General features: G+C 40.7%; 2 protein-coding genes across 3 annotated transcripts; one reads left to right on the top strand and one right to left on the bottom strand.

Annotated features, from left to right (window-relative positions):
- Positions 1–5194: 5194 nt before the first annotated feature.
- On the top strand, positions 5195–10694 carry LOC142379156 (ubinuclein-1-like). The gene is given in 12 exon segments (XM_075464290.1): positions 5195–5422; positions 5774–5878; positions 6021–6113; positions 6814–6954; positions 7588–7676; positions 7749–8325; positions 8433–8503; positions 8949–9293; positions 9539–9622; positions 9720–9863; positions 9962–10012; positions 10127–10694. Coding segments are annotated over 12 exon segments (2496 nt in total).
- Positions 10695–12716: 2022 nt separating this feature from the next.
- Positions 12717–18414, bottom strand: LOC142378993 (intercellular adhesion molecule 2-like). Of its 2 annotated transcripts, none has more exons than XM_075464034.1 (7): positions 18184–18414; positions 15503–15659; positions 14691–14766; positions 14194–14332; positions 13783–14112; positions 13603–13692; positions 12717–13442 (listed from the first exon to the last, which is right to left on the bottom strand). In XM_075464034.1, the coding sequence occupies exons 1-7, from the start codon at positions 18236–18238 to the stop codon at positions 13372–13374; spliced, it is 918 nt and encodes a 305-aa protein (XP_075320149.1). In that variant the 5' UTR covers positions 18239–18414; the 3' UTR covers positions 12717–13371. The 2 variants fall into 2 exon arrangements, with proteins under 2 accessions (XP_075320149.1, XP_075320148.1); XM_075464033.1 differs by having other exon boundaries at positions 13603–13695; positions 18184–18412.

Here is an 18414-nt window from a genome sequence, read left to right as displayed (position 1 = left end):
AAAAGGCAAAGCTCCTCATCCATTTCAATTAAAACTGACTTATCGCCTTTTACCAATGTGTGATTATTTTGCCAATAAATAAATAAAAATGTGATGCTTGATAAAGTCCAAAATGTCATTTAATTGTTATCAGGGAGTCTGATCCCTCTCCTTCCCCCTCTTTCCTCAGCCCATTGCCTTTTTCCTTGGCTTGGCTGTCTTGGCACAAGCTGTACGGAAATAGACCTAATTAACCCCCCCTACTCCGCAGGGAAATCCGCAATGCAAATTAACGTTTTCAAAATATAGTAATTTGAGTAAAATTTTTTCATGCACCAATTCCAAGTATTTGCATGCACATTTAGCACGTTCAATACCTCTCCTCCTCATCTCTTGATCGTTTGAAGCTTGTGTCTGCGTACGCTTGCGTGCGCACATGTGTAGGGGGACGGGGTGGGATCTGACGGACTGTAGAGGGAAAATGGATCGGCCTACTCGGCCACTGGCTGGCTACTGGAGCCCAACAAAACCATCTGCTGAGAGTGAAGCTGTGTAGGAAGAGGGAGCAGGAGGGGGAAACCCTCACTACCCATTACTGCCACCAAAGAACTCAGCTCAAAGCTGCTCTATAAACGAAGGAGAGGGATTTAATTAGGAAGCAAGTTCATTTAAATTTTGCATCTCAGTTAAATCACTTTAATGAATAGCTCATTCAGAGTGGCCCATGAGCACTGACACAAAATGATTGTATGAAACCAAGGCCTTTCCTTTGTTGCACTTGATTCAGGTTTTGTTTTCTGAACTCACAGGTTATAACTGTAACTCTTAGTTAAGTGTCTAGAATCCAGAAGCTTTTATTAAGAACTCAAGTACTCTCACTTCACTTATGTTTGGATAAATGGGCCACAGACCTACTGTTAAGAAAATGGGTAAGAAAAAGCAAGTAGGTGCTTTCAAAGTACGTGTCTGGTGTTTTTTTTACTGTTAATTATCTAATGAGGGAGTCTGACTGCCAATCTGTGTTCTCTTTAATCTACCCCATTATCAATAAATCACAGCTTTGTGCATATTGAGAGACACCACTGTTTTTGGGCATCTTTCACCACACTGTCAACAGTTACATCACAACTCGTCTTTAGTTTTCTGAGCTGGTTCAAGAACATAGCTACACGTACATAACAATATATTGTCAGTGCGTATTCCCAAATCCTCAACAGCTTCTTAGACGTAGGTCTAACTCTGATATGTTCAAAAACAGACATGGTAGCTCGTATACTGCAGTCAACAATGTACAATGTCCGATCAGTCATATATAGGATGATTTACATCTAAGGCAGTTTTAAGGCTGTGTTTAAGGCACATTCAGTTATCCAGCTCATAGTTAGTCACCGGTTTGCAAGTATTGTACGTTTGGATTTCAACTTGACAAAACTGACACAATTTCTTGCCTCAAATCATTTGCATTTTATGCTGTTTCATAAGCCTCTTTCCATGTTTAAAGATTTCTGGCAGGATAGAGCTCCTCTTGACCACCAAAGGCACAAGATAATTAAAGTCCTTTGACTTTGCATCCCTGAATTAATTTAGTGGAAATCCTCTGTTTGCGAGGGTTTGGAGACTGACAACCAGGAGAGCAGCAGTGGGAGAATTTGAGGAAAGTGTTTTAAATTTCATATCCGTGGACTCCTTGAGGTTTAAAATTTATTCCCAAAGCACATTTTGAAGACGTTGCAACATCCTAAAAGTGCGTTAAAACACCTTTCTAGATAGTAGAGTCTGATTAATGTAGAAACGCTGTATTTCTTCCAGTTTTATTTGCCTAGATGTGACGGTGTGCAGTTGATGGCTCAGAGCCAACATGATAGAACAGTTAAAACAATTAAAGCTCAAAAATATCAGTGATAGCGAATAATTTAACTTAAACTGCCAGTCGACCAAGCACAGCCTGATGATACCCTCTGGAATATCCCATCCAAACATATGCCTAATTGTTTACCGCTGCTTGTTTACATAAATAGAAAAATGCTGCAGGGGAGGGAGAGGGGGTTATGAGGGGGTGGGGGGTAGAGGAGGGTTTAGAGTTGGTACATTACACGACAGAGCTGGAGAATTAATAACAATTTGCGGCAAATAATTACTTATCAATTAAAGCTGTTATCCTGCCTAATTAGGCAACGTTCATTAAATTCAGCCAATTTAAACCTTAATCAGAGTTAGCAGGGCCTGACAGCAGAGCCAGAATCAGTGGGGGAGCGCCCCCCAGTGGAGTAGAGGAGAAAGTATGTGATAAGAAGGAAAAAAAATATTTTTCCCATTTAAGAAGTCTCCTCTTCTTCCTCTTAGTCATCTTTCATCTGCATCAGTGGAGTGACTAGTACTTAAAAGCTTTGCATATGCAATACCAAAATCTAAACATACTGCTCAGTGGAATATTTTATCATTACCACATTATTGTGTGGAATTTTTTTTTTTTTTTTTTTTAAACTAAGCTTTTTTTCTAGTTTTAATTAGCACCCATGCTGTTTGGAGGATTAGTTCACATTATATCACAGGAGCTGTGCATTCCTATGTGTTGTATGTAAGTCCTCCCAAGTATCTAACAAGCGCTAAAACAATAGAAGAAGTGCTAAAAGCATAACTCTGGAATGCAGACAGTAGTAAAACAAAGACGAGTAAACTTGAAATGTAAATACAGTCCATGCATGTTCGCATTAACCTGGAGCAATAAAATAAGTATTTTCATACATTACATTTTGTTTGTTTGTTGTTTTTTTTACAGTATGTACAGTTAAAATTGCCAAAAGCAGGGGCTCCAGTGGAACCAGCTGTTACTTTCCACAGATAATAATGATGATAATTATCAGTAGCATTGATAGTTGACTTAGGTCAGGTGATAAAAAGTACTCATACCAATAATTATTTAAAATAGTATTGGCAAAAAATAACTTATTCACTGCATAAAAAGTACAAATATTTTCTATAAATATTTGCCTATTTTCAATGTGTTATAGCTATATATATTGTTCTTAATGCATTAATGCATTGCTGGGATTTAGTCTTTATTAAATGCCAGCTCCTTTGACAGCATTTGCCTCGTACAATAGACGTACAATATAGTGCGAAGTTGAAGAAAATGTGTACCAGCAAAGTCTGAATAAAGAAACAAGACAAGCACATTGGACAGTTTATTTTTCTATTCAAAAGCATAAAAATCTGCTTTTGGGCACATAACGACTCCAAACAGCCCCCTTCACTCTCTGGCCCACGAGGCCTGATTTTAAAGCCTGCACGTCCAAGAATGTGGTGACCATTTGACAACAAAGCACGCGCTTCATGGGGCGCGAGACATGAGGATTGAGTTAATTAATATTGGCTCTTGTTTGGTCTAGTTAATGAATGAGTAAATTATGCACCTCTGGGACACTGCCTCCCCGATCACTTTAAATTATCCCCCGCACCCCTCTTCCAACGTTGTCCTCCAATTTCCCCACTCTGATCCAGCACTGATGGGGTCCCTGTCACTAACCAAACCACTACACACTCACACAAGCACACACACAGACCGAGGCTACCCCTGCCGTCTCCATCTGTCTGTCTTTGTCCTGTTCATTGTATCCCGCACACTTATTGACTCCTTTCTCTCCCCCCCCCCCCCCCCAACTCCTCTGTTCAGCCTCACATCTCCAGCTTAGGGAGGCAAATAACTTCCATCCCATTAACTTGTTTGAGAGGACGGGCTAGTCAAACAAAGCTGTCCGCAATCTGATCGCACACACACACACACACGCACACACACACCCACTCCATCATACTCACACAAACACTAAATACACACAGTCCTGTTGGAGAGAGTGGGGGGGTGGGTCCATATTATTTGCATTAAAAGCCTCACACCGTGAAATTCATTTATAATTACAAAGTGGGGTACCATGTGTGTTATGCAGATCAGGGGCATGTGTGTGGAGGGAATCTGGTCTGGATTGGTTATTTTGTCATAGGCTAACACTGAATGTATGGTGACAGATTGCAATTATCCCATTATTGTAATTGTCAAAGTCAATTCATTGCAAGATGAGTGCAGTCGGCATGAAAAAGTCTGGGATTTGCAAATTTGATTTTTTTTTTTCCTCAACTCCACCGTTTACAAATACTGCAGTCAGGGCTTAACCTCTGACAAATAATCCCCCCCGCATTTGTTTTTTCAAATCTGGGCAGAGAGGAAAGGTTGTTTATTTATCAGCTTATTTATCGTTTAAAACCATTTTTGCACCCACCGAACATGTTTTTTTTTGTTTGTTTTAAATTGAAGGGTTTTGAGTACAATTAGGTAGATGCCATTTAACAGCTATCTCTGGTCTTTAGGTTTTTATATATATATATAAACATTTTAACGGGGAGAGCATTTAATCTTGTTGAAAATAACTCGTGCATGTGGATGGTGGGTTGGCGTATCACCTGACTTGTTTTTACTTTGTCATGCATTATTGGTCTTTCTTGTATGTGTGTAATCAGGAGTTCCTTATTGTGAACGCGCAATAAACTCCCCCTGAAATACCTCAGCTTCCACGAAGTTCTCACGGATCTTCAGCGACCTCTTGTGGTCAGGGAGATACGGCGCAGGTGCAACAAACTCACAGCGCAAAATGTTGAACAAAGGCTAAAATGAACAGTTCTACTTTAACACCTGGCTAACATCTGTAGCACAGGTTTCCGTGCATCCACAATGTCGTAATTAATACTTTAGGTAATAGTAGATATCTGGCTTATAATGGAAGAATTCATTGGCCTGTTTATGGCGCCTCATTTAAGCACACATCAACAATTGCACTACAACACAGTGCACACAGTAAACTATCCTGTATCAGAACACGCAAACCAATCGTCTTTCCTGCGTTATACAAGTCTTATGAGCATTTTTTAAATCTAAATTAATTGTGGTTAACAAGCTACGCATAAAATCAGTCAGCTGTGTAAACAGGAAGATGCCACAGCAGCACCGGCTGTGAGGCAAACATTTAAAACACTCAACGATAAGTCTCATCTCAAACTTATCTGTTTCTTTTGTGAAATTCATCAAATAAAGACCAAATGAATCAGCAGGACAGAGCAGTGGGGGAGTCACGTGACGCGCACACCTGCACCCATTTGTGCTTAATTAAACCTTTCCTGCCCCGCTCCATCCAAACCACAGAGACTGTTTGTGGACCTGGAGACGATGGCTGAATCTCGGAGAGTTCCGCTGACCACTTTGAGCTGTGGTGTGACTTCGTTTGGTGATAGGTCCGCTTCAGACAGAAGGTCTTCTTTGGATGTTCTGCAGGCGAAAGAAAGCCCCTCAAACCGACCCAGTGACGCCAAGACAGTCCGCCTCGTCCTCGCTTTAAGTGAGCCCGACGAGCGGACCTTTCCTGAGTTCAACTACTGCCAGCTTGTTGATAAGAAGGTGGGGCTGCAGACTAAAGATAAGAAATTATTGTTATTGCGGGGCTACATTTCAAGTCTTTCCCATTGACAAATATACTTTCAGGTAACAGAAGTTGCTTCTATGAAGATGTTTGTCTATTTGATGTCAGAAATCTTCTCAGACGTTGGCTGTTTTCACCAATATAACCTACAAACTATTATAATAGTTTTTTTTTTTTTTTCTTCATGGATGCAAAAAGTCATCTCAGTTGCAAAAAAAAACATAAAACTTTCTGCTCATTTTTTTTGTTTGTTTGTTTGTTTACTCAAAACAGCGCGTCTTGTGTCATTTTGTCAAAGATCTAATTGATGTGAACCTTGACATTGTCAGGTCAACCAAACGGATGATGATGTTCAACTGAGCAAAGTTGAGCTGGGAGAAAAGGACCAACATGATGAAATTGCTGCCATTGCAAGAAAGTTGGAGGAAAAATACGTGAGTAGCTGTTTTTGCTAACTCACTTGTAAATAAATCTCTTCTGTATGTAATCCCCCCCCCCTTCAATATGTTGTCATTTTCAAACGGTACCAAAAAAAAACTTTAATAAAAAAGAATAACTGTAATCTTCTCATTGAAGGCTGGCAAACATAAGAAAAAGGACCGCATTCAGGACTTGATTGACATTGGGTACGGTTATGAAGAGGATTCTTTCATTGACAACTCTGAGGCTGTGAGTCAGTATGATGCGGCACCTTTCTATTTCTACAACATTGTTACTATAGTAATTCATGATTTATGCTGACATCTACTCCAAAGACGTGGAACTGATCTTTTGGCAATGACAAATACAATTTTTGGTGATTGGGGGGGGGGGGGGTGAACAATAAGATCTGTAAGGAGCTTGGCCTTTTATGGATTTTATATGAATTGAGAAGAATCTTAAATTCTATTCTAAAATTTAACGGAACCAATGTAGAGAGGCCAAAACTGGAGAAAAATGATCTCTTTTTGTCTTGTTTATACTTGCCCGCAGTGTTTTAGATCAGCTGAAAGCTCTTTGGCGAATTACTTGGACTCTTGAGCAAAATGGTTTTACAGCAGTCCAGTTTTACATTTAACACGTGCGTGGAGCGGTTTCTCCAGCATGGCTTTGGTACAGGATGCTACTGATGTCGCATAAGGCTGCTGGTTAGGTTGCTGTCCATAGAGCATTTGCATAACTCACCACTTGAACTTCTCTGCTTAAGCTGTTCTCACTGCTGGAGCAGTTAATAATGTTCCTTTAAAATTTTTTAGAATGCAGGCTGCTTCAATGGTGAATGCAATATTTCCTCTAAAACTTGGTCCCATGAGTTTTACTGACCTGGATATGTTTCACATTTATGAAATCTGTTGCTCATCTTGTGTCATCGTCTCTGGCTCATCTCTAGTATGATGAGTTTGTGCCGTCCTCCATCACAACCAAATTCGGTGGATTCTATGTGAATTCAGGCGTGCTGCAGTTCCGCCAGGCCTCTGATACAGAGACTGATGCCCTCACGACAGCAGAGAGGACATTTGAGCCCACAAAAGTAAGTAATGTATCTTGGAAATGACTTTTAAATAGACTTTCTGTCAATTTCAGGGAGACGATTTAGTATAAAAAGGTTCTCAGTGCAGCTTCATAAATGAAAAAATGTAATTCACTAACTGTTTTCACCACAGTTTGATGTCATTATTAGGCTGGAAATGTACTTGCCGTTCACTATACATGTTTATCTTGGCTGCCTCGAGTATCCTGTGTTGGTTTGGTGTTTGTTTGGGCTCGTTTTTGATTATCAGTTTCTCTCGTTGTCAGAACGAGTGAGACATAATTGCCATAGGCTGGCTTGGTTTAGGGTTCTCGCATGCCATCTGCGATGCAGTCGCTTTTTCTGTGGTGATCTTAAGATCGAGAAAATGCTAACCTCTTCTATTGATGCCATGGTTACCATTTACCAGAGTGCTTCTACTTGTATCCTGTAAATCCAGCAGCAGCTTTATCTGGTCTGAGTGATCAGGTGTGGAATCCTCCGGTAACAAGCGTACAACAAAAGGAAAGTACGTGAGGAGTCACGCTGAGTGCGAGATTGTTTCTTATGAGGTGAAACGGCAGGTATATTTCCAGCCTTAGACCTTTTTAAACTGTACGCAACACCTAACGCCTTGTAACAAATTGTTGAAAGCGTAAACTCAATGGTGAACAGGATAAGCCAAAGAAGAAGCGGTGCAGAGCGAGTGGAGAACCGAAAGGCGACGCAGATCTGAAGCCAAAGTGAGGCTGAATAAAATATAACTTGTTTTGTTGGTGTGAACATTCATCTATAAGAATGTGTTTACATTGCAGAACTTTGTCTGGGCCACGTGATGAGAATAAGATCAAAAAGAAGAAAAAGGCTGTGAAGACATTGAGTGTCACCAGCATGCTGAGGAAGTTTCAAAGAGAAAAGGAAAAGGAACGGCAGAGGATGGAGAAGGTTGCTGCAGTTCCGGGTGCACCAGCCCCCTCCCTGTTCCCAGCAGATGCAGGCGGCGGTGGCGGCTCTGGAATGACTGACCCTCTGCTCAGTTTGATTGGCTCCACCACTGACCACGCTCTCATCCAAGCAGCCAGCACTGTGGATTTTGATATTGATTTGGACTCTTTATTAGATGTCAGTGAAGACAATTTGTCACCAAAACCCCTTCCTCAAACTACAACGGAGATGCAGCTGATTCAAAGCAAGACGGATGATCAGACACGGCTCGACATGTTGCCTGAAGCGGAGGCACGAGTTCTAAATGCAAAGCCCAGCTATCAGCCGATGCCTCATCCAGAGCAAACCCAGGTCCTGTCCAGACCCAGTTCTGCATCAACACAGTCTGGCCCCCTGCCAGAGGGACTCGCACCAGGCCTGGAGGATAGCATTCGAAAGCTCATGGTGGTAAGATTTGAGTTATTTGTGAAGAATTGTGCACATATGCTGATAGACTCAGTTGTTGTGATGAGAGAAATTCAGGGTAAATCTAAAAATGCTTTTTTTTCTTAAAGGCTGCTAAGATATCAGAGGGGGAGTCGAAACTTAAGTTCTTCAATCCAGATATCAACTCAATCCTTCTAGAGTGAGTTATCCCACTGCACACAGAAATCAGTGTAGTTCATCTTAAACCAGCATTGCTCTAGGAACCTATTTTAAAACCACCTGCTGCTGCAAAACACCAGAAATTGTTGAAATCATGTTTAAAAAAATTAAGTAATTTACCAGTTTAAGAAACAAGATCAGGGGTGAGTTCTCTACAGTCCAAGACTTATTGGTTTACAAACTGTTTAGTTCTTTGTATCCAAATTACAATTTCGATTACTGAGGCTCAATCTTGTGGTCATTGACAAGAATATTTGGATAATGGAAAGCATGAACAGCGGCCTGCTAAAGGACACTTAAACATGGAGGGAGGCAGACCAGGGAATTAATGCCCATACTGATGACTTGATTATCTATTCAACCATCTGCCACACTGAACATTTTGTCCAAGTACATTGTTTCATGCTCCCTGTGTGTTGATCCAGTATTGAGTTGCAGTGTCAGGAGCAGGGTGGCCAGCTCCGCTCCAAGGTGTACAGACATCTGTCATCTTTCATGCCCTGTAGCAAAGACACACTCCTCAAGCGAGGAAAGAAACTCCTAATCACACATGTGGTGAGTGAGGCGCTGAGTGCTCAGCTCGTATTGTATGCAGTATGAGATGTTCAGGATTTCTGCATGTGACTTTGCTCTTTAACTTTTAAGAAAGAATCGCCATGTGTGGAAGATCCCTTGCAGAAACTCAAGGAGGCCATTGGAAGATCGATGCCTGAGCAGATTGCATGTTTCAGTGAAAGCTGCCAGGCGTACGAACAGGTCAAAACTTCAAAGTAAGTTCAACAGCATTTATTATTGGATTAAGTTTTGTTAACTTGCCCTGTCACTTGCATCTCATTAGGTGAATAAATTACTGCAATATTTATTTTTTATTTTATTTATTTTTAATGAATTTAACCAAAATTCCTTTAAACCTTGGAATTAAAAAGAATTCACTCTTTCGCATTTCAGTAAGTGGTTGCCAAGCACAAGTGCATTTTGCCGGCCTTAATGTTGTCTGGAACTCTCGTTCTAACAGGGCAACAGAGGAGGAACATGTGGAGGAGAAGGGTGGCAGAAAAGGAGGTCCGAAGAAGTTGTTCAAATGGAATCAGGAGATTAGGTCATCAATTCTGTGGTTCATATTTCACTCATGAAACAGAGCTGACTGAGAGATACTTACTTTGCTTTACTTCTCTTTCTTTTTTTTCCACACGCAGAAAGTCCTTGGGTCATGTATTGAGGGAGAAAATGAACAAATGTAAAAATGAAGGTAAAGAGGGCCCTGAGATTGAAGAGTTCCTTAAAACCCTGCTGGACAATGAGGTCAAACCACTATGGCCAAAAGGATGGATGCAGTCTAGGTTTGCAGTCTTAAAAAGCTGACTTCCACACTTTTAGAAGTTTTTCTTCTCCTAAATGCACATGTAGATATACCCTTTGGCAACTTTTCTTGTTTCAGGGCGCTGATGAGGGAGAGCAGGAAATGGTTGGGTCTCTTAACTTCATTACCGTGAGTTCAGTTGTGAATGATGCTCCAGCTAAAATGTAGCTTATAAGCATGAATGCAGTTAAAATGATATCACAGCTCAATTTCCTGACATTGTAAACTCTTTTGTGTGTTCAGAGTGAACAAGACCAAGTGTTTAAAGGGGGCATCTTCCAACAGTGGTGCTTCCAAATTGTCAGATGGCATCAACAGTCTTCAGGGAATTCCAGCACTGTCAGAAGACCTCCAAGGAACAGATCTCGTCCTCACCGAGGGCTCAAATATGCCCGACTGTGTGTGTCTTGGTGGTGATGAAAAACGGGGTGGTGCTTTGCTAAAGGGTGAGATTAAGGAGTTTGGTGCAGGTTCTTCAACACCTTCTGATGGAGGCAAACCTCCAGTCAACGGCGCATCTGCTCCAACACATTCGCTTCTTGATATTCTTGCTGATGAAGCGCTGGCTCGTGAGCAAAGTCTCCCACTTTCCCAAGAGTTCTTGGCAGCAGCTGTCGCAAAACACTGGAGCTTTGGTTTGGACCCCAACAGTCCTCCTCTTCCTCCTCCCCCTCCTCAGTCCAGCCCAGTTGATTTCCCTGAGAGAATGTGTCGGGTGGTTTTCCCTGGGCTGCCGCAGGGTGGACATGAAATGCGTGAGGGTCCTGGCGAGGTGCTGATTGGCTCTGATGCTGACATTACTACACACTGACCGCTCCTCCTGCAGACCACAAGTAAGTGTTGTCTTCTTTCCTAACCTAACATTTCCTGGGAGAATTAAATCATGTTGTACCAGAGAGATTAAGGGGTTTGTGGCACTCGTGTAGAGTTACAGAAGACGTGGAACTGTTTGAACACTCCCACTCGCATAGGTCTTAAATATAATAGTCAAAGTTCATGAGTTGGCAGCATCTATGTATGGTACAGGACATAGCTTTAAATTGCTAGACTTAATTTTGAGTTATCCATGTTTGTTTCAGTTATGAAAATGCATCCAACTCTGAGGACCTCATTTCTCTAAGACCTTTTCACACATGCACTGCAGTCCTGAGGGAACACAAATGCCCTTAAGATTTTTCCAGCCAGCTGCCTTGTAAAATGCTCCAGAAGATCATTGAGTAAGACCATGTTCAATGGCTGATTCCTCTGGCGCATTTAAGCAAGTGTGCACGCTGGTAAGTTGTCGCCTCGTTCTTCTGCCGACTATATGTAGCTTTCAACTTACTGTTTCCTCACTGTTGTGGATTCAGATACAATCTGGTGGTATCAACATAAACACAACATATTCTGCCTCACCTTTCATACATGTGCATCATCAGCAGAACATATCCTGCTGGGAAGTACATGTGCGAACAGCAACTGTGAATTTGTCCACACATTCTCCTGAACATCTCTGGTGTTTGTGTGTTAAAGGGATAATCCGGAGTAAAATGCACTTTAGATCAATTTACGGGATGTTGGGAGTACATACGTTGAGTTGACATCAAAATCATGTTATTCGGATGTGTTTTGAGAATTTCGATTTGACCGTTTTTAGCCAAAAGTCGTTAGCCTGGAAGGGAATGGGGCAAATCATGTCACCGCTACAAAACGCTATTTTTATACCTCTTCTACAGCTCCAAACAACATAACACTTACGTGGTAGTGAGTAGAGGGTCCCTAAAGCCAAACCAAAGTGTCCCGAGGTCTTCATGTGGTCGGATATAGAGTCCAGAATGAATTTAATCAAGCCAACCTTTCCGGAAATGTGTCTGCTGCAGCTGCCGCTACAGACCGTGGTGAAGTTGGTTTGATATTGGATATTCGACAGATATTCACAATAAGGAAATAAGGTGTCTTTTTTTTCAAACCAACTTCACCACGGTCTGTAGCTGCAGCAGCAACATTTCCGGAAAGGTTGGCTTGATTAAATTCATTCTGGACTCTATATCTGACCACATGAAGACCTCGGGACACTTCGGTTTGGCTTTAGGGACCCTCTACTCACTACCATGTAAGTGTTATGTTGTTTGGAGCTGTAGAAGAGGTATAAAAATAGCATTTTGTAGCGGTGACATGATTTGCCCTATTCCCTTCCAGGCTAACGACTTTTGGCTAAAAACGGTCAAATCGAAATTCTCAAAACGCATCCGAATGACATGATTTTGATGTCAACTCAACGTATGTACTCCCAACATCCTGTAAATTGATCTAAAGTGCATTTTACTCCGGATTATCCCTTTAACGGCAGCTTGACTATATGGATGTATCAAATGCTGCTGCAAATATGAAAATTCTAGTAATTTGCTTCATTTTTGATTAAAAACTAAATATTCAGTCACAACCCGGACGGTTTGTCAAAGTGATTATTATATTTTTGATCTTTCTAGATCGGAGCAGACTTCAGGGTGACGGAGTCAACATGATCCTAAATGACTCCAACCAAACACTAAAATGTTGACTTTTTGTGAACAGTTTTGTCAGCTTGCATCTGGGAGGGTAAGACTGCAGTGAGGTAAAAGTGAGGAGAGCAATCTGTTTAGAGATGTGAACTGATATCGCATCCTTCATCGGACTCTGACAAGCCCCATGACACCTACTCAGTGAATCCCTTGTGAAAAATGACCTTGTAGTAATGACCTATAAAAAGATGTCTCATATAAATGATTTTCTTTCACTTTAATAGAATATCACACTGTCAAACTGCTTGGAAGGAAATTAATATAATAAGTTATAGTGTTGATACAGACACAGATTAATTTTTCATATTTATTCAAAATTATGTACAGTCATAGTCTGAAGGTCACATTAGTATTGACAATTTATTCTCTACCACCGAAGCACTAGTTTAGGATGTATACAGGCATCTTAGTTTCTTGCCCTTTTTTGATTTGGTTGACATTATAATTCAACTCTGTGTATTATTTAATGTACAGCTTTGTTTCTTGTCAACTTATTTTGTAACGGCACAATTTAACAATGTTGGAGGATTATTATTAATTTTTTCACTATTGTTGTAGACCAAAAACTGAACATCCAGTATTTACACAGATAAATGATGCAAAAGTTCAGATTTCTGAAAGGAAGTGTGTAACAGAACTATGTATGAACACACACACACATATGTCATTCATTCAGAGCAATATTGATGTTGAAAATATTAAACTCTACTTCATGAGCAAAAAAAAACTAACTTTAATCTTAGAAGGTGTACCTGGCCAGTAGCTCTCTGAAAGAACTTTTTCTGCGTCTACTCGCGCTTCTTTCTGAAACGTTGAAGATGCAGAGAAAGACGTTCAAATTAAAACTGGATCCATTTTGAGATGAGATGCAAAGCAATGTCTTCCCTGATGAGCAGTTCTCACAGCAGAAGTTCAGTGTGGAGAGGTGACTCATCCCTCTTGCTTATTTTACAGACAATTAATCATCTGAGCAAGAAGGGCAGCCAACAAGAAACATCCTTTACTGCTGTTTGTAGTCCCTAAGGAAAAGGAAGTGATCTCATAAGTACAGGATGACTTTCAGTTTCCCCCTTTTGATCATGTGAAATCAACACCTCTTATCCTCTGGGGGAAGGATAGAAAAAGTGTAAGCATTTGTAATTAAAAGTTTCTCAAACATAAGTTGAATTTGAAACCTACCACTGTCCCCTAATGGTTGTGGGTTTCCTTTCACCTCGCACTGTAAACTCTCTTTCACCTGCTGATTTGTAGGATGAACAAGCTGTGGCTCTGCTGAAAGGGAATACAGTTGCACGTAAGAATGGAGTGTCTTGTTTATATGTATGTGCACTTTAAATATGTAACAATAAATCTACTCACTGTGGACAAGTGCTGAGAGTTTTTCTGACTTCACTACTGGAGGCTGTCGGGGTCCTTCAGGTCCCAGTTCCAGCTTGGCTTCACACCAGAACTGGGTTCTGTTGTGCTCTTTGCAGGGGATGATGCTCAGAGTGAAGCTCTCATTCACTGGTGTCTTCTCTGTGATGTTGGACTGGAGTCGAGCCAGTGCTGTCTGTCCTCTGTAGAAGGTCACAGTGATGTTTTCTACGGGTGCAACATCGTGAACTGTGCACTGCAGAACGTACCGATGTCCCTCAAACATCGGCCCAGTGTGATTTACGAATCTGATGGAGACTCTATTTGGAGGCTCTGTGGAGGCAGAGTGGCCGATCAATCGCACCAAAGAGATGCAGATTTTTGCATATCGAAAGGATAACACTGTTAACTCACGGTAGACTATCAAAGAAAGCTCCACGTCACACTGCCCTCCCAGGTCAGAGACTGCAAAGCACGTAGGCTTGATGCTCCAGTCGGTCATCTTGTCCACACTCCAGACCAGAAAATCCTCTGTTGTTGCTTCAGGAGCTCCCTAGATTTGAAAACGGAAACTAATCAGAAAGCTGCCGAATATTTCATTAAAGAAAATACAATAGATTATATGATTGGTAGTTCAGTCCGATAATAAAATGTTCAACCATCTGTAAGAACTTGGATGTGGTCCTGGAGACAGTTTCTATAGTTCTGCTAAGGCTGGAGGGTATTCTTGGGTGATGGTGGAAGATGTGTGGGGTATAACTCAGAGAAATGATTTATTTATTTTTTTTAATCAGTTTTGACTTGTCCTCAAGACTGAACGGTATTTAATATATGATAGTTATGATTGGGGAAAAAAAAAAAGGGGGTTAAGTCACACACATAAAGGTATGTATGCAAGGCTGGTTCCTTACCTGTGAGACTTTCCAGCCAAGCATAGGAAACCCAATCTTCTGTTTTGAGCAGTTGGCTTTGACTGGATCACCAAACCTATGCCAGGAGAGTTTACAGGTGGTTAGATGTCACCGTTCTCTTTCCGACATGTAGCCTTGTCATTCATTTTAGAAAATGAATTTGTGTCTTTAGAATGAACAGCTTGCTTGTTTTTATGTAAAAGTCAGACAAGTTATTTTTCCAGATCAATTTGATAATAACCTAGTAACATTTTGTTACAATGGTTTTCAGGCATGACTTCATGTGTGCATCTATCCGACAGTGTGATGTCCCATTAAAGGCTTGATCACTCGAGCCATGTCATGACTTCTAAAAAGGCCTTTATTTTACATGGAAAATGTGAGCAGTGGTACCAGGGACCAGTGGTACAACCAGTAGGAAGACTTTTTGTGCTTGCTTGACTTCTTTGAGTAAATAACATTTGGCAAAAAAAATAAAGAAATAAAACAATCTGTGTTCCTTGAACTGCTCATCTTTCTTCTCTCCTTTATTACTATTTTAAACGGGTATTGGCAACAGAACAGGTATACTGTCAAGGGCATAATATGGCTGATGAAACAGAGCTACGAGCAAAGGGAAAACGGTGAGCTTGATATTTTTGTTCACATCCAGTGTTCTCAGGGTATTGCCCGCAGCTTCACTCCTCACGTCTTTACTATTGTGCACATCTTAATTTACACTTATGAGTCTGTTATTTAGACACATTTGCATGTTTCTGGTTAAATGACTTTTTAATTACTGAGCCATCACGCTTCAGTCATTCCTGCCATACCTGACCACAAGAGTAGAGGATGATATCTTCAGATGGCAGTCTGCTCCTTCCGAGGACTCTCCAGAGCTGCTGGTGATTGGGGAGGTCGGGGATGGAGGTGAAATTTGTGGTGGAGGAGGTGGAGCAAGTGTGTGACTAATGACAGGGGATGAGGTAGCTGAGGGCAGGGTTAGTTAGGGAGTGAGAGAGGAAGCAAAACACAATAAATCACTTTGAAATGTAAACACATGGCATATATGGCTCCTTCCAGATCATTTGTATTAGAGGAGTTTCGCCACTCAGTAAAAGCTCAGTAAAACTGAAGTTTTTTTTTTTTTAAGTATTTAAGTATTTCATATCTATCCTTACAATTTTTTTTTTTTTTTCAGAAGTCTTGCCCCAGGGAAGCTGAACGGAACTGTGTCATAGCTTCAAAAAAAATTAGAATAAAACGCACAACCTGAGTAATACCATTAGCTTAGAATGATGTCATTGAAATATTGATTGCCTTTTGAGTGGATCTGAAAGTAAACACCAAATGAATAAAAAGATTGATTTTCCAAGGTAGTCCAAACTTGAGTCTCTACTTTTCTTCACCTCACCTCGAGCCACTTTACGAAGACCTTGTTCATAAAAACTTTCGATGATTTTTGCAGCGTTTGCTGTCTGTGTCTTATATTGAGGTCGGTGCAGGATATACTGGCTGTAAACTGTTTAAGTGATCAGGGTTTTCAAGGTGGGGAGTCGATTTATGGACCAAAGTATGTCTGACTCTACAGTTGGTAGCGAAATGCCAAATTTCAGCTTGTTAGTATTTTTTTGCAAATTGTTCTCATGTCAAGCACTAAATTGGAAAATATTACAGGTCTGTACATTTAATCAAGCTGGACAGTTTGCCTTCTTTATTTTTCTTTACAGCTAAGATGAACACTATACCATGTGGTTCATCTCTGGTGTTCCCGGCTTCTTCTTCTGTGTATCAACTTATTCTTTCAATGGGTTAAAGAAAGAGACAAAAACCTCGTCTCAAAAGTTTGAGTTTGAGTCTCATTCAATGTCTACATGCAGGGGAAATTTGATACTCAACCGTAGTATATGGATGCATCAGGCTGGTTTTGAAAAACTTTTATTTTAATAGTTCAGTAATGTACACATTCTGACTGGATGTGTGGAGTCATACAGCATAAATACATCCCAAACTTGTGAATTTCAATCAGCTCTCTATGTTAGGGTTTGTGGATTTTTGTGGACTTTGGTGTTGTCTTGGTTATTCTGGGTTTTGTTTCTTTCCTGTTTGTTATTTAGTCGTGTTTTTATTGCGTGCAATTCCTTTTCTAGTCTTTATTTGTGATTTTGTTTATCAGATCATTAGTCTTGTTCTCCCTGCTTGTTTCAGTCGATGTCAGATCCTCGCCGTTGTCCCCTTGTGTTTCTCTGTTCAGTCCCGGTTCGTGTACTTAGTCAAAGTCAGGTTTTTGTTATTTCTTTGGTTTAGTTTCATGGTGTTCTGGCTTGGCCACACTTTTTGTTACGTTTTCCTTAATAAAACAAGTTTAGGTTTCCTTCACCTCCTGCTCTAACTGTGTCTGCATTTGGGTCCTCCTCCTCTCCCCACCCTCCGCCCTGACATTCTTCTCATCTTTTTGTTTTTCTTTAGATTTTTGCAGTGTGATTGGGCAGCCTGAATGCTGGGGCAGTTAGTTTCTGAAGTGACAAATCATTCACACTGTCACAGCTGGTATTTTGTATTCAATGTGGTTTGAAAATCTTAAAGTACTATTAAAGCATTCATGATGTTGATATGCTAATGAAATATTAAACATGAATACAGTGATGCATCTCTTCATGTATTTAACTTTGCTACTGTAAGCTACAAATTCACGAGTCATATTCTCCTGTCTTTACAAAACACAGGCAAGGGTCAACTGAATTCTGCCATCTTGTGAAATAATACCGTTTTTGCTGATCTATTGTGTATTGTGCACTGAATACACCCAGTGTGTTCCTCTGAGGAAGGAAGGACACCCTGCCCAAGTCAGAAGAACTCACTCCTCTTTTGAATTGACCATTGTTCCACCTAATCCTGAGGTTGTTCTTTCGCCTAGCAGATGATCTCACTCACAGAGGCATGGTGCCTGTCAGAATTTATTGTTATTTTTCCTACTTGCCACTCTACCAGTTGTTTCCAGTTATGCTTACACAGACAGTCTTATCTAAGGAGGAATGCAGAATATCATCATTTCTGCACTCTAAATGTTAAAGGTATGTAACCATGAGAAATAAGCTTTTATAAAACCTCAAAATTATAGCACAATTTATGCTGAATGGACCCTTTCCTATGTTAAAAGACTGTAGCAGTCTTAACTTACTTAAAAATGAATTATTTTGTAAAGATTTGTTTTAAAGCTGCTGTAGATGCCACCTGTTAATGACTGATTTGAGTTCTTGGCATTGTAAGCTAGAGTTTTTCCTCTTTAGTGCTCCCAAAATGTAAAAACGACAACAACAACAAAAAGTAAATACAGACTGCAATGCTAGCATCCCATCATCAAACTGCTATGAAGGGATTTTACTCTTTGTAGCAACACGAGACTAAAAACAACTTTCAGATGTCTTCTCTGTATCATCTAATCTGTTTCTACACCGAGCGGTTTCATCTTATTACACTTTCTCATAGCACTCAATCAAGTTGTTTCACTGACCTGAGCCAAAGAGGCAAAAGAGAACAAGAGTGATTGGCCTCCCAGGAGCGCACATCTTTCATCAGTTTCTTTCTCGGAGTATCTGCTTCTGATGAGATGACGAGCTGAAACCCACCTACTGCGTGCTGATGCTGGGACGCGGACTGAGACTTCTGAGGAAACACGGGGTACTTCAGGTTTTTATGGACTTGTGGGTGTGGGTGTGTTTGCTCTGCCTCTGTTTGTCTGAAG

This window comes from Odontesthes bonariensis, chromosome 4, assembly GCF_027942865.1.
Source record: "Odontesthes bonariensis isolate fOdoBon6 chromosome 4, fOdoBon6.hap1, whole genome shotgun sequence".
Classification (NCBI taxonomy): Eukaryota; Metazoa; Chordata; class Actinopteri; order Atheriniformes; family Atherinopsidae; genus Odontesthes; species Odontesthes bonariensis.
This window is presented reverse-complemented; position numbering and strand designations above follow the sequence as displayed.

Excerpts from the sequence above, each read along its gene's own strand:
- LOC142378993 (XM_075464033.1), bottom strand. The coding sequence starts at position 18,238 with ATGTGCGCTCCTGGGAGGCCAATCACTCTTGTTCTCTTTTGCCTCTTT. Across the intron at positions 14,767-15,502 it reads TCCTCTACTCTTGTGGTCAG|GTTTGGTGATCCAGTCAAAG; the intron begins GTATGGCAGGAA and ends CTCCTGGCATAG. Across the intron at positions 13,443-13,602 it reads ACAACCATTAGGGGACAGTG|GGACTACAAACAGCAGTAAA; the intron begins GTAGGTTTCAAA and ends CCTTTTCCTTAG.